At 59.8% G+C, this 14520-nt stretch overlaps 1 protein-coding gene across 3 annotated transcripts in view; it reads left to right on the top strand.

Moving 5' to 3' along the window:
* CROCC (ciliary rootlet coiled-coil, rootletin) overlaps window positions 1–14520 on the top strand; it is a 40236-nt gene that overhangs the window by 17520 nt on the left and 8196 nt on the right. For all 3 annotated transcript variants that reach the window (XR_006818645.1, XM_046007766.1, XM_046007767.1), the window contains 13 exons: window positions 732–876; window positions 1541–1687; window positions 1979–2209; window positions 2963–3156; window positions 3425–3552; window positions 4695–4864; window positions 6464–6643; window positions 7384–7518; window positions 7895–8038; window positions 8460–8698; window positions 9163–9322; window positions 10778–10945; window positions 12059–12431. Coding sequence is in view for 2 of the 3 variants with exons in the window: in XM_046007766.1 (XP_045863722.1) it covers window positions 732–876; window positions 1541–1687; window positions 1979–2209; window positions 2963–3156; window positions 3425–3552; window positions 4695–4864; window positions 6464–6643; window positions 7384–7518; window positions 7895–8038; window positions 8460–8698; window positions 9163–9322; window positions 10778–10945; window positions 12059–12431 (2414 nt within the window). In the remaining variant the exon portion in view is untranslated. The remainder of the gene's footprint in view (window positions 1–731; window positions 877–1540; window positions 1688–1978; window positions 2210–2962; window positions 3157–3424; window positions 3553–4694; window positions 4865–6463; window positions 6644–7383; window positions 7519–7894; window positions 8039–8459; window positions 8699–9162; window positions 9323–10777; window positions 10946–12058; window positions 12432–14520) is intronic.

The following is a 14520-nucleotide window of genomic DNA, read 5'->3' as shown; positions in this document are numbered from 1 at the left end:
TCCACGACACCCCTCTGAGGTGGGGTCTTCCGACCAGCCCTGTTTCAGGCAACAGGCTCAGACATAGACTCACTTCCCTGGGATCAGAGGACCGCTGTGAGGTGGGGGTGGGCATGGTGACAACAGCCAGAGTTCAGATGACCGTGGTAATAGTCCTATTGCGTTGTAAATGGCAAGTTACAGGAACAGTGATAATAATAATATTACCAAGTGCCGGACACCGTTTTAAGCGCCGACGTTCTCTTGTTCAGGCCTCATGGTAACTCTGTGATGTAGGACCTGTCGCTGTCCCCGTTTTGTGGATGGTGAAACTGAGGCACAGAAGGGTCATGTAATTTGACCAAGGTCCCACAGCTAGTTAGTAGAAGAGCCAGGATTTGAACCCAGGCATTCTGCCTTCAGCGTTAACGTCTTCACTGTGCATGCCCTGCTTCCTCCTCTGAGGCGTAAGTCGTGGTGCTGGTTAGTACCTCGTGGTACTCGGTATCATTCACGTTTCTGCCAGCTGTTGGAGGGGAGCTATGTCAGGCACTGTTCCAAGCACTACGTGTTCAGTAGGTCCTGTATCCTTACAACAACTTCATGAGGCAGCTGTTACCCCATTTTGCAGATGTGAAAACCGAGGCCCGGAGTCACAGAGCCCGAAGCAGAGGGCTTGGCTCTTCTTTTGAGTAAGGCTCTGGCCTCCAGGGCTCCTGTCTCAGGCCCGGCCGGCACCCTCTGTCCCACAGCCACAGACAGCTAGAGCAGCTGGAAGGGAAGCGCTCGGGGCTGGCGAAGGAGCTGGTGGCCGTGAGGGAGGCGCTGAGCTCTGCCGCGCTGCAGCGGGACATGCTGCAGGCGGAGAAGGCCGAGGTGGCCGAGGCGCTGACCAAGGTGGGACCCCCGGGGTGGCACCACCACTAACCCGTCCCTCCCCCAGGGCCCTAGGCCTCCTCACTCTGGCCACAGACTGACCCCGTCGCCAGGCTGGCCTCGGGCTGAGCCCTTGTTCCCGGACCACAGGCTGACCTCACACCCCACCCTCTATTCGTGGTCCTGTCCCTTGCCTTTCCACATGCTCCTGGGCCAGTGCCTGTCGTTCGGGTCAGCCCGTCCCATCTCCAGATGCAGGTCCTGGGGACTGTGGGAGCCAGGGGCGCTGTCCTTGGTGGGTGCCTGCCCGCCCCATAGTCTGGGTCCTGACAGTGCCCCCCTAGACCCTACTCTGAGGGACCCTCTGGCCCTGGCCCCGCCCTGCACGAGCTGGGGTTCGCCTGCTCCCACACCGCTTTGCCGTGTGTGGCTTTTGCGTAGCTTCGAAGGCAGCAGGCCTTCCTCGCTGGTGGTTTTCCGTCTCATGTCATGTCTTCTCTCGCCCCCCCACCCCACCATCTCGGAGGGCCCCCCCCCCCCGCCTCTTGTGCCACCCCACACTCCTGCCTCCAATCTCTACCCTCTCCCATCTCCCTGTCTCTGAGCATCGTTTCCTGTCTCCCCCCGGCTCCCTTCTCTCTCCACCTCTCCCCTCTGACCATCCCTGGCCGCCCTGGCCCCACAGGCGGAGGCCGGCCGCGTGGAGCTCGAGCTCTCGGTGACCAAGCTGAGAGTGGAGGAGGCCTCGCTGCGGGACTCCTTGTCCAAGCTGAGTGCCCTCAACGAAAGCCTCGCGCAGGACAAGCTGGGTCTGAACCGCCTTGTCGCCCAGGTAGGCTGGTGCCAGCGGGACCCCCCTGCCTCGTGCCCCTCGGTCCCCACCCCCTGCCTCGGGGCCTGCCTCCTTGTACACCTCTAGCCCTGCGCCTGTCCTGGTTGCTGCCCCTTTTTCTGTCCACACGCCCGAGGGACCACCCTTTCTCCCCATGGGGCCTCCCCTGGGCTGGTCGGGGTGGGCAGTGGGTGGAGAGGAGGGGGCATCCTTGGTCCTGGGTGGGAACCCCTTCCGTAGGTGGAGGGGCTGAGCCGACCTGCTCCTTCTGCTGCCGCCCGGCTGCCGCAGCTCGAAGAGGAGAAGGCCGCCCTGCTGGGCCGGCAGCGGCAGGTGGAGCAGGAGGCCTCCTTGGCGCGGGAGGAGCAGGAGCGGCTGCAGCAGCTGCGGCTGGAGCAGGAGGTGGAGCAGCAGGGCCTGCAGGGCTCCCTGCGGGTGGCAGAGCAGGCCCGGGAGGCCCTGGAGTTCCAGCTTCCCGCGCTGCGCCAGGAGCGCTCCCGGCTGCAGGAGCAGCTGGCCCAGGTGGGTGTGGGGGCGGGGCGAGGGGGAGCAGGTGGAAGGGGCTTTCAGGCTCCCAGCCCCCTGCAGCCGGTGCTGGCCTAACTCCCAGGCCCAGGAGCTTGATTCTGGGTTTAAATCCAGCCCTCCCTTTGCTTGCTGGAGTCTTGGGCAAGCTACCCAACCTCCCTATGCCTCAGTTTCCCCCTCTGTAACATGGGGCTAACAGTTCTCATCATAAAGGATTGTTCTGAAGTATACACCGGGTAAGCACTTGGTAGATGGAGACCTTGCTGCTCAGTAAGAATTCACGATACGATACCAGATAGAGAATTTTTGAATTGGAATCTTAGACTGTAGAACACAGCTGGAAGGCATCTTAGGGCTTTAGGGATCCAGGGACCTTTTGACAGCATCTGTGCTGGGGGCCCGGGTTCTTGGGAAGGGGCTCTAGGGGATGGGCCATGGGGCACAGGGAGCAGGGCTCCAGGTCTCCACTCCGAGTCTGTTTTGTATATTCAGCTCCTCCAGAAAGTTACCCCCAAACTGCGTGAGGACGCTTATGTGCTTTGGTACGCATGTACGTTGCGGGTCCAGAGAGGGCTGTGACTTGTCCCAGGGACTCATAGCACATCAGGGTCCAGCCTGGGCTTAAACCTAGATCTCCCACCTGCCTGGCCGGGGCGGGGTTGGGCTCAGGCTTGGGGTGCTACTTGGTGAACAGCTGGGAGATTCGGGGAGCTGTGCTCATAGTGCCTTGGCGGGGGTGGGGGGCAGCTCTCCCGGCAGCTGAGCGGGCGGGAGCACGAGCTGGAGCAGGCGCGGAGGGAGACGCAGCGGCAGGTGGAGGCGCTGGAGCGGGCGGCCCGGGAGAAGGAGGCACTGGCCAAGGAGCGGGCCGGCCTGGCGGTGCAGCTGGCGGCCGCTGAGCGAGAAGGCCGGACCCTGTCGGAGGAGGCCACTCGCTTACGGTAAGGCCCTTGGGCTCCACGCCACCCTGGGGGTCTGCCTGGGGCCTCGCTGTGACCAGCCACACCCTGGCATTGGCCCGCAGGGATGGTTACTTAGGACCCAGGCTTGCCAGCATGTCCTAGCTAGGGCCCTGGGTTCCCCAGGGAGCGTGGGCCTGGCTGAGCAGGTAGGTTGGCACCTGGCCCACGGCTGGCCACGCCCCGGGAGTCACCGTTTCCTGGGGCCTGGGAAGCTGAGTCCCAAGACCTCGGATTGTGTGTGCTGCAGCCTGGAGAAGGAAGCCCTGGAGAATAGCCTGTTCGAGGTGCAGCGGCAGCTGGCGCAGCTCGAGGCCCGCCGGGAGCAGCTGGAAGCCGACGGCCAGGCCCTGCTGCTGGCCAAGGAAGCCCTGACCGGTATGGGGGGGTCCTGAGTGGGGGGTGGGGAACTCCAGGCTCCAGCCCAGGCTGTAACCTGTCGGGTCCTGGGGTCACCAGAAGTTGGGAGCGCTGGCTTTGGAGTCTGGCTGACCTGAGTTCCAGTCCTGCGGCTGCCACTTAGATCCGAGCTTTCTCGGGCAAGCCCCTTCCCTCTCTGGGCCACAGGTTCCTCATCAGACAGTGAGCAGTGCTAACACTCACCTTCTAAGGCTGTTGCTAGGATGCGGCGAGAAAAGCACGGGAACACCTTGGTGCAGTGCCTGGCTCGGCCAGCGGTGGCTGTTTCTCGTCACCAGGGCACTTAGGTCTGAGTTCTCCACGGAGCCGTGGACTCTCTCAGCCCACCCCCCTGCACAGCCCTGCTTCCCTCCACGTTCCCCGTCCAGTATCTGAACTCAGGGCTTCCTCTTGCTCAATAAGCCTTGACCAGGCATCTGCTTGGGCCACGAAAATTAGCTTTCGCGTCCACATCTCCCTGGGCCAGACAGAACCAGGAAGGGAAATGCCGAGAGAGGCTCTGGTGGGCTCCCCACCCAGGAGATGGCTTTTAGATTGTCCACAGTGGGGGGTGGCTTCCCCATGGTCACATCCATTGGTGCTGACAGCCCACCAGGCACGTTTGTAGCCATCAGTCATTCGAGGAGATGCCGTATGGAAAGCTGTTTGGCTTTGGGGAATTACCCGTCTCCTCTGAGCCTCCACTCCCTCCTCTGTAGGTCAGGCACGAGGTCAGCTACCCGGGTGTTACCGTGAAGCTGCAGTGAGAGTAGCTCTCACGGGTTCACCCAAGAGTCTGAGCCCTCGTAAGCACTCAGTCCATTATGGGGGTGGTAGTATTTTGCTAACCTCCCTATCCAGGGGGTCTTCCTCATGTCATTTCATTCCTTTGATGCCTTTCTGGCTAGATAGGGAGGGGACAGGGCCAGTGGAATCATGTGGCAGATGGGGAATCGGGCCCAGGGAGGGTAAGAAGCTTCTCCAAGGCAGCTCAGCTCAGATCCCAGGTGGAGCCTCTCCGCTCTGGGATTCTGCCCGCCTGGCTCATCTGGCTTGAGTCTGCTGGCCCACAGGGAGGTTCTGACCCGAGCGTGTCCCCTCCTCCCGCCCCTCCCGTGCAGGGGAGCTGGCAGGCCTGCGGCAACAGATGACAATTGCAGAGCAGAAGGCGGCTCTGGACAGGGAGCTGATGGCACGGAAGCTGGTGCAGGCGGAGCGGGAGGCCCAGGCCTCTCTACGGGAGCAGCGGACGGCCCACGAGGAGGACTTGCAACGACTGCAGCGAGAGAAGGTTCGGGCAGCTGGTTGGGGCGGGCAGGACTCTGCACCCGTCTCTCCTCTGTGAGCTCAGAGAACTTCTCCTTCTCACTCTGCATCAGTCCCCGAATCTGTGAAATGGAACTTCATCTCTGTTCCAGGGACCCTAGGGGCCGCTGAGAGAAGCCACTGGGTATATGCCTTCTGGAACGCACGGTTGCCCAGGCCCCACGTCTGGTTCAGCCCTGGTGACCCTTTTGCAGGCGATCCAGAGCCGCAGTTGGGAAATGCTGACCCAACGTACAGTAGGAAAGCATTTTCATTTGCTAAGAAGTGCTGTCTGCCTATGAAAGACCGCTCTGGAGCCTGAGCACATAGAAGGACAGAGAGCCAGGTTACTAGAAGACAGAACAGAGCTATCTAAGAACACTGGTTCTAGAATTTCCTTGCCTGGGTTGGGACCTGATCTTGGCCACATCCTGGTTAGGTTACCTGAGGGGCCTTCATCTCCCCGTCTGTAACAGTGGGGACAACGAGACTGTAGATACTGTGAGGATGAGGCGGGGTAATCCGTAGAAAGGGTTTAGCCTAGTGACTGGCATTTCATAAGTGCTCCTCTCTTGTTATGGCCCTGAGATACCATCCAGAGCAGGCCCGGGGGCAGGGCTGCCGAGTCACCCGTGTTGGACAGGGCTGCCTCCGACAGAGGTTCAGGGCACCCGAGGGGCACCACGTCCCCCCCGTAGTCTTCTTGGACTGGGGCAGGTGTGCGTCTCACTTCTCCGCCGGTGGCAGCAAAGCACTCGCAGAAGGGTCACTTGTGTCTACTTTGCACTAGTTGGTGGGGCCTAGTGCCGGGGCCAGGGACCTGCCTGGGACCCCGAGGGGGCCTTTCTTTCTCTGTGGGTTCTACCTACCCACCTGCCCACTCTCTAGGGAGCCAAACTCCTGCGTCCTCTCTGACTCCTCCTGCACCTTCTGACTTGGCCTCTTAATGTCACCAAATCTGCACTCGTCAGGCCAGCTGTTCTGCTGTCCCCTGGCCCCCTTTGTCCCTCACAGCGCACCCAGCTCCTCTCTACCCGAGCCCCCATGCCCGTCCCTCTTCCATAGCTTTGAACAACTCCTTAGTCCCAAATTCGGATTATTTCTCGTTGCCCTGACTTGAGGCTCTCTATTGCCCTGACTGTTCTCAGAATTGGCCAACGTCCCCTTACAGCCCACAGGGCCTGGCCTGGCCTGGCGGCTGCCTGGGGACTCTGGTTCCTTTGCTCACCATGTCCCGCTGTAGTACAAGCTCCAGGGACCTTAAACAGTGCATCAGTTTCTCTCTAGCCTCCAGGCCATCTCTGGGGCCGGACTCTGGGCCTGGGGCTCTGTTTCTTTTCTCTCTTGACCTGGTTGACCACTGCCCATCTCTCCTTTGGGAAATGTTCTCTGACTCCCAGGCCAGGCTGCTGCCACTCCCCGGGGCTTGCACAGCCCTGGTGTGTCCCCGTCACAGCCCTCATCACTCACCCTGCCTTGTAGTTACCGGGTCACCTGCCCTGCCCCTCAGGGTCTGGCCTACAAGTGGCTCTTGCTGCATGGGCCGAGCCTTGAGGGGTCACAGGTGCCTGGGCCTGGCCCACAGGAGGCAGCCTGGCGGGAGCTGGAAGCCGAGCGGGCCCAGCTGCAGAACCAGCTGCAGCGGGAGCGGGAGGAGCTGCTGGCGCGGCTGGAGGCGGAGAAGGAGGAGCTGAGCGAAGAGATCGCGGGCCTGCAGCAGGAGCGGGACGAGGGCCTCCTCCTGGCCGAGAGTGAGAAGCAGCAGGTTCGTGAGCCTTGGTGTGGCCTCCACGGCTGCCTGAGGGAGCCCCTGTTCTGGGGCCGGTCCCTGCTCAGCCACCCAGCAGCTAGGAGCTGGGAGTCCCTCTCTGGGTCTCAGGGTCCTCTCCTGCAGATGGGTAAAGCCTTGCTGAGCCCCGTGGTCAGCCACGCCTGGTGCGTGGTGGGAACTCACCGAGGGGCACTGCCTTTGTGATGCGGTGAGCCCTGGCTCCAGGAAAGCGGACCCACGGTCCGCCATCCCTTCTGCCACGGTGGGCTGGCCCAGGTGCTCCCAGATCGGAGCAGTCCCCGTGAGACCCACATCTATCAGTGGACCCTCCTCAGGAGAACGAACTCCTGACTTACCCGTAATGTCGTGATGGAGTCAGACTAGATAGCATCCATCTCCTCATTAGCCGTGTTCCCCTGAGCAAGTCACTTTACCTCTTGAGTCCGTTTCCGCATCTGTAAAAGGGGAGTGATGAAGGGCAAGGATTGTTGGCGGCCAGTTAGGGAGATTTCTAAGTTGTGTCCGTGTCCAGACTTACTGTACGGCTGTTGTGCCCTTTTCTGGGGCCATAGAAGGGGTGTGTGTACACCGCTGCCCTGGGTCCACCTGCAGTGACCCAGATGAGGTACCAAGCCTGCAGTGGGCACATTTCCCAGGGGAGGGTGGGGACAAGGCCCGAGCATGCCCCCATGACCCGCCAAGTCCCAAGCCTCTTTGCTCCCTGCCCTGCCCAGGCCCTGTCCCTGAAGGAGTCCGAGAAGACGGCACTGTCAGAGAAGCTGCTGGGCACACAGCACAGCCTGGCTGCCATCTCCCTGGAGATGGAGCGGCAGAAGAGAGATGCTCAGAGCCGGCAGGAGCAGGACCGGGTAGGGCAGGCTAGGCAGGTGGGCCTCCATCTCAGCTGGGAGGCATGGCCCTGCCTGGAGGGGCCCCCTGTCTAAGGCGTGGGGTGCATGGCTCTGCCCTGGAGAAGCCTCTGGGCTGTGGGGGAAGCTTCAGCCCTTCCTTGGGAGTCCCCATCAGAGGGAGGCCGCCGAGCTCTGCTCGGTGAATCCTAGCCTGGGGGAGAAAGCAGCTGCGGGGACAGCACTCACTGGGCATCGAGGGACCAGTAAGGTGGTCTGGCCGGGCGGCAGGAAGGGCCGTGTTTGGAGCTGAAGGTGGACAGCTGAGCTGGCCCCACCGGGAGCAGCCGGGGGAGGGCTACGGTGGCAGCAAGTCTGAGGAGCCCGCCTGTCCTAGAGCACCGTGAACGCCCTGACATCCGAGCTGCGGGACCTGCGGGCCGAGCTGGAGGAGGCCACTGCTGCCCACGCCCAGGAGGTGAAGAGGCTACAAGAACAGGCCCAAAACCTGGACAGGCAGCGGGAATCCTCCGCGCGCGAGGTGAGCTGTCCCCCCTCTTCCGGGCAGCGCACTGAATGCCACTGGGGCCTGGCCTGCTGGGGTCTAGAAGAGTGTGAGATTTGTCCCCGCGTGTGAGAGCAATTGAACAGCCAATGCAGAAAGGAGGCAGTAAGCATTTATGGAGTCCTTGGGGTGTACATGCGGGACTCAGGGCACTAGGCGGGTCCCAGGCCTCTTGGGTGTCCCTCCGTCGAAAGATCCCAGGGGCAAAGATCCAGGCCCAAACACCACTAACTCCATCATGCTTTGTGCCAAATGAGAACTCACGTGTGGTCTCAGTGGCTACAGAGGGAGGCGGCAGGTGCCCGTGGCCAGGAACAGGAGTGTGGGCTGGTTTCGGCCACGTCCCAGCTGGAGCGGAGCCGGTACCCTGTCCCGTGACGGCCTGGCACCCTCCCAGGCAGAAGAGCTTCGGACGCAGCTGCGCCTGCTGGAGGATGCCCGGGACGGGCTGCGGCGGGAGCTGCTGGAGGCCCAGCGCAAGGTGCGGGAGGGGCAGGATGGCCGCGAGGCCCAGCGCCAGGAGGCCAGCGAGCTGCGGCGCAGCCTGAGCGAGGGCGTCCAGGAGCGCGAGGCCCTGCGGCGGTCCAACGAGGAGCTGCGGGCCGCCGTGAAGAAGGCCGAGAGCGAACGAATCAGGTGGGGCAACGGGAGGGGACCTGCCCTGAGTCCTTCACGCTGGATCTCGTCCCTGGAAGCTAACTTCACCCCCGCGGTTCTGGGGAAATCACACAGATGGGGAGTCTTTGGCCCTGGAGCTAGGCGCTTGGGGGGTTTTAGGTGATTTTCCTATCTGAAAGAAAGGGAAAGGTAGCGGAAGGCAAGGCTGGGTCCAGACTCTGACCCCACCTGTTGGTGTCACCCCAGAGACTAGCCCCAACCTTGGAGTCACTGGCCTGCCCCTTATGGCCTCGGACCTGGCCCCTGGCCCTCCAGGGCTCAGCTCAGGAGGGGCCCTGTGGGCAAGTAGCACTCGGGGCACCTCTGGGCCGAGAGCCGGCCGGACGCACTCGAGGGATCAGGGAACAGCCTCTGTGTAGATGCACACCCTGTACTTTTCCCCGGACCGGTGGCCGCCTCTGACCTCTGCCTCCCCACGCCAGCCTGAAGCTTGCCAACGAGGACAAGGAGCAGAAGCTGGCACTGCTCGCGGACGCGCGGGTGGCCGTGGGCAAGGAGGCCGAGGAGCTGCGGGCCGGGCTGCAGGAGGTGGAGCGCTCCCGACTGGAGGCCCGCAGGGAGCTGCAGGAGCTCCGGCGGCAGGTACCGTCCCTGCGCTCTTGCTGCTGGACCAGCAGCACCCCGTTTGTGGAGCCTGGGCCCCCACATCTGCAAAACCAGGGCCTTGACCTCTAACAAGCCTTTCCGACTTAAGAACCCCTGAAACTGTGTGCAAAAGTGAGTGTGTGTGTGTGTGTATATGTGTACATTTGTGTAAGTAGTCACTCACCTTTCTCCCAGGAGAGGGTCTGGAGGTCTTGTCCAAATCTCAAAGCAGTCCTCGAACACCTAGAGGTACAGACCCAGTGAGATGGAGCCGCAGCTGCAAACATCTTTTGCAAAGAGCCCGGCAGTAAATATTTCTGGCATTGCCGGCGGCACGGTCTGTCGTAACCACCCAGCTCTGCCATCGGAGCGGGAAAGCAGCCCCGCACGGCACAGAGACGCGTGGGCATGCGTTCGATTCCGACTTTGTGTCTGGACACCAAAATTCGAATTTTACATCATTTTTCACGTGTAAGAAATGTTGTTCCTCTTTGGTTTTCTTCCAGCCATTTAAAAACGAACCATTTCCAACTATTTAAACATATAAAAACCATCGTTGGCTCAGGCCTTCCCAGAAGACTTGCAGAGCAGGCGACGGCCCCGGTGGGCTCCTCGGCTCCACCTTGCCCAGAGCTAGCACAGCCTGACAGCCAAGTCCTCTTCATCTCCCACCGGCGCCCCCACCACTCCTTCAGCCCCCTTCCTGCTCGGTGGAAGTCCTGGGAAGCCATGGGAGTCCCCGAAAGAAAGGCGTGTGTGTGTGCGCCAGGCTCTCGCTGGGGGCTTCGGGTGCTACGGCATGATCTCTGTTCCCTTCCCTCCGGGCCTGACTCCCCACCTGCTCCTCTGGGGAAACAGGGGCTTAGAACTTACCTCTGCATTCTGCTTGTCGACTCCCAGTCTGCTGCTTGTGGGCTGTGTGACTTTGGACAAGTCACTTCTCTTCTCTGAGCTTTAGTTTTCTTGTCTGTTCGATAAGGATAATGTTAGTACTTGTCCGTATAGAATTGTGTGAAGATGAAATGAGTTCGTACAATTAAAGTGCTTAGAACAGGGGTGGACACGTGGTAAGTACACCATAAAAGTCAGGCATCCCTGCAGAGAAGGGGGCCAGGAAGCTGTGCCTCCTGCCCTCCAGAGTTCCGCTTCCGACAGGGGTCTGCCCCTCCCCACGGTGAGTGGTTACGATGAGGCGGTCAGTGGAGGTCCTCGGTGCCCAGGTGCCAGGCATGGCTGGAGCTTGGTGAAGTTATCTGGGGCAGATTCCCAGTGGATCCGAGGTGGTGTAATGTTTGTGTCCTTAGAGCACGGGTCCTGAGTGCCCCCCCGGAGGGCCTGGGCCGGGCAAGGTATGGGGCAGAGTTGAACAGACTGTCAATATGTTGGGCTAGAAGGGGCTATGGAGGCTGAGAATGGGTTCAAGGTCCTCCCGGTGTCCACTGCCTCTCACAGATGAAGATCCTGGACAGTGAGAACGCCAGGCTGGGCCGGGAGCTAGTGGAGTTGCAGGGTCGCCTGACGCTGGGCGAGCGGGCAGAAAAGGAGGGCCGGCGGGAGGCCCTGGGCCTCCGACAGAAGCTGCTGAAGGGCGAGGCCAACTTGGAGGCCATGCGGCAGGAGGTAACTCGGATGGGCGCGGGCTGCGTGGATGGGGAGGGTCTTAGGAGACAGTTGGGGTGCCCTGTGCTTCCTCCCATCAACGAGAAGTAGGTGGGGACTCCGGTGCTGGAGTCGCTCTGAGAGGTCCCTCCCTAGGACTTGTCCCTGTCCCCCACTCTTTGAAATTCCTCCCCAGGTATAATAGTAATAACAACTGCGAGAACTGTGTAGCAGGGGCCGGGAGGTGAGGGGGAGCTCTGTAGACGTAACTGGGTTTGAATCTCCCAGCTGCCTCGGGAGGTAGGTATGCTAAGCCCCATTTCACACAGACACCCAGACACTTAGGCACACGGCCACCCAGGTCTGTCTGATTCCAAGGCCTGCGCTTTTTCCGTTTTGCTTTTCTGGCTGTTTCCCTGTAGTGAATCTACTGTGTGACCTTGACTAAGTCACTTGACCTCTCTGTGCTTCAGAGCATTCGTGGGATGGGGGCCCTGGCATAGGTCCTGGCTTCCAGGACCTCCGTAAGTGGTGGCTTCTGGTGAAACTAATGACCGTGAGGGGTTGACTTATTCCCTAAATCAGAGTGCTGTGTGTGTGACCGTGCACCCCGTCAGAAAATAATTTTTTAGTACATGCCCTGTTGTGTGATTTATTGATAAATTATGTGCACAGAGAGGCAGTATGAGCTCATAGTTAAAAGAACAGCCCGTGGAGCCTGTGTGCCTGGCTTTGAATCCTGGCTCTCAACTTAGTAGCTGTGTGGCCTTGGGTTAAGTTATACAACTGCTGTGTGACTCAGTTTCCTCATTCGTAAAACGGGGATGATTCATAGTGGTAATTGGAGCTTTTTGCAAAGTATTTAGTGCCTGGCACTGATAAGTCCTATTTATGTAAGTGTTGGCTGTTCGTTTATTGCTAAGAAACTGTGTATATTACAAGGCATATACACGGAAGAGAAAAAACAAATTCTAACAGTTAACTCCCACACTCCCGGGGATGTTCCTGCACAGCCTGCCTGAGTGGGGACCACTAAAAACCAGGTGTTGTGCAAGCCGCTTTTGCTGGGGGGGGGGGGGGGGTTGCTCCAGGCTGGGCCTGCTGACCACCACCTCTCGGCCTTGCCTGTTCTAGCTCCAGGGGGCCCAGAGGAAGCTGCAGGAGCAAGAGGGCGAGTTCCGGGCCCGAGAGCGAGGCCTGCTGGGCTCCCTGGAGGAGGCGCGCAGTGCTGAGAAGCAGCAGTTGGACCACGGCCGCAGCCTGGAGCTGAAGCTGGAGGCGGTGCGGGCCGAGGCCGCGGAGCTGGGGCTGCGGCTGAGCGCGGCGGAAGGTCGGGCTCAAGGCCTGGAGGCCGAGCTGGCCCGTGTGGAGGCGCAGCGGCGCGCAGCTGAGGCCCAGCTGGGCGGCCTGCGCTCAGCCCTGCGCCGGGGCCTGGGCCTGGGGCGCTCCCCCAGCCCGGCCCCGCTGCCCTCGCCCGGGTCCCCCGCCCGGAGTGCGCCCGCTGGAGGTGAGCAGAGAGCAGAGGGCAGAGGGCAAGTGGGGGGGGGGGAGGGGGGGCCGCTTGTGGAGTCTCCGCCTCTGGCCACACCCCATCTAGTTGGGCTCCACCCGAGAGCCCGTTGGGGGCGGGCTGTACCTCGCCAGGACGCCGAGTCTCAATCCCGCCCTCAGGTCACTTTCCTTCCCTTTGGGGAGCCTGCGAGGTTCCTTCCCTTTGCTGAGCTGTGCTCCCTTTGTTGCTTCGTTTTTAAGGGGGTGATGGTGATGCGTCTTAAGGCCCCTGACTCCAAGTCTTTGGGGCTCCATCTAATAGAATCGATGCTCACCGTCTCCCCATCAACACCCCATCCTCTGCAGTCTCCCACCCCTAGCTTGACACACCTCCATTCTAGGCTTGTGACATCACAGCCACAACATCACAGCCAGACAGATACACACCAGCCTAAGCCCTTCCAGCAACTCCTTCAGACCTCCTTCCAGTCCCATTTGCTCCCAGTGACCTTGGGAATGTCAGCCCTGTAACTTCAGGGGGTGTGAGCATCCACCTGGTCTCTGCCTGACCTAATCTTGATTCCTAGGACCTAGAATAGAACCAGCACCGTCTTGGCCCTGCGGGCAGTTGACTGTGGGATACTGAGTCCTTGCCTCTTCAAACCCACAGATACAGCCCCAGGATCACATTCATTCAGTTACTCAGTATTTATTAAGCACCTACTATGTGCTGAATACACTTGGACGGAGCAGTAGACAGAACGACTAGCATTTCGGCTCTTACGGAGTTTGCAGTCTGGGGATGGGAGCCGCAGACAGTAAATGCGGTGTATAAATGAAATAGAGAATGTTCTGGGTGGTAGTAAGGGCTCCGAATCGGTAAGGACAAATGTATCAAGGGATGTTGGTAGTGAGAATGTACTTCTACCTGCCGTAGAAGATCGTTGGCAGTTCCTCGGAAAATTTAGGATTACCGTGGGCCCGCACAGTTCCACCCCTAGGTTATAACCAAAAGAACTGGAAAAGGGAACTGGAACAGGTTAAGTGTGTACCCGTAGCAGCATTATTCACCGTAGCCAAAGGGTGGAAGCGGCCGGTGTCTCCATCGACAGATGAACGGATAAACAAAATGTGGTATATCCATACAGAGGAACGTTATTCAGCTTTAAAACGCAACGCCGGGGGCGCCTGGGTGGCTCAGTCAGTTAAGCGTTGGACTCTTCTTGACTTCGGCTCAGGTCATGATCTCACGGTCACGAGATCAAGCCCTGCATCGGGCCCTGCACTGAGCAGGGTTTGCTTGGGATTCTCTGTGTCCCTCTCTCCCGTCTCTGCCACCCCCACTCCCCACTGCTCGCACTCTTACTCTCTCTCTCTGAAAGACAATGACATTCTGACATGTTACAACATGGATGAGTCTTGACGTTATGCTAAGTGAAAGAAGCCAGTCATGAGAGGGCAAGTGTAGTATGATTCAGGCTTATACGAAATGCTTCGAGAAGACACATTTCATGGAGGCAGAAAGTAGATGTGGGGTCCCCAGGGCCCAGCACGGGGGGAAGGGGAGCATTGGGAGTTATTGCTTAGTGGGTACCGAGTTTCTGTTTGAGGTTGTGCGCATTCGTTTGCTTGGCCAAAACAAAGTACTGTGAACTGAGTGTCTTAGGCAACAGAAATTTGTGTCTCACGGTTCTGGAGGCCAGAAGTCTGAGATCAAGGTGTTGGCCAGGCCTCGCACCCTCTGAAGTCCCTAGGGAAGGGTCTGTTTCTGGCCTCTTGGCTGCTTATAGTTCCTAGGCGTGTGGCAGCAGAACTCCAGCCTTCACATGGAGGCCTAGTGTGTGTGTCCAGATTTCCCCTCTATATTGGGACACCAGTTGAGCTGGATCAGGGGCCCACCCTACTCCACCAGGACCTCGTCTGAACTAATTACATCTGCAACAACCCTACTGCCAAGTAAATTCACACTCTCAGGTACCAGGGGTTAGAATTTCAACCTATTAGTGCTGGGGGGACATAGTTCAACCCCAGACAGGGGTGATGGAGAAGCTTTGGGAACAGTGGTGATAGACATACAACATTGTGAATATAATTGATGCCGCTGA

The sequence above is a fragment of the Meles meles genome, chromosome 1 (assembly GCF_922984935.1).
Source record: "Meles meles chromosome 1, mMelMel3.1 paternal haplotype, whole genome shotgun sequence".
Lineage (NCBI taxonomy): Eukaryota > Metazoa > Chordata > Mammalia > Carnivora > Mustelidae > Meles > Meles meles.
The sequence above is the reverse complement of the archived record's forward strand: the minus strand, read 5'-3'. Positions and strand labels throughout refer to the sequence as shown.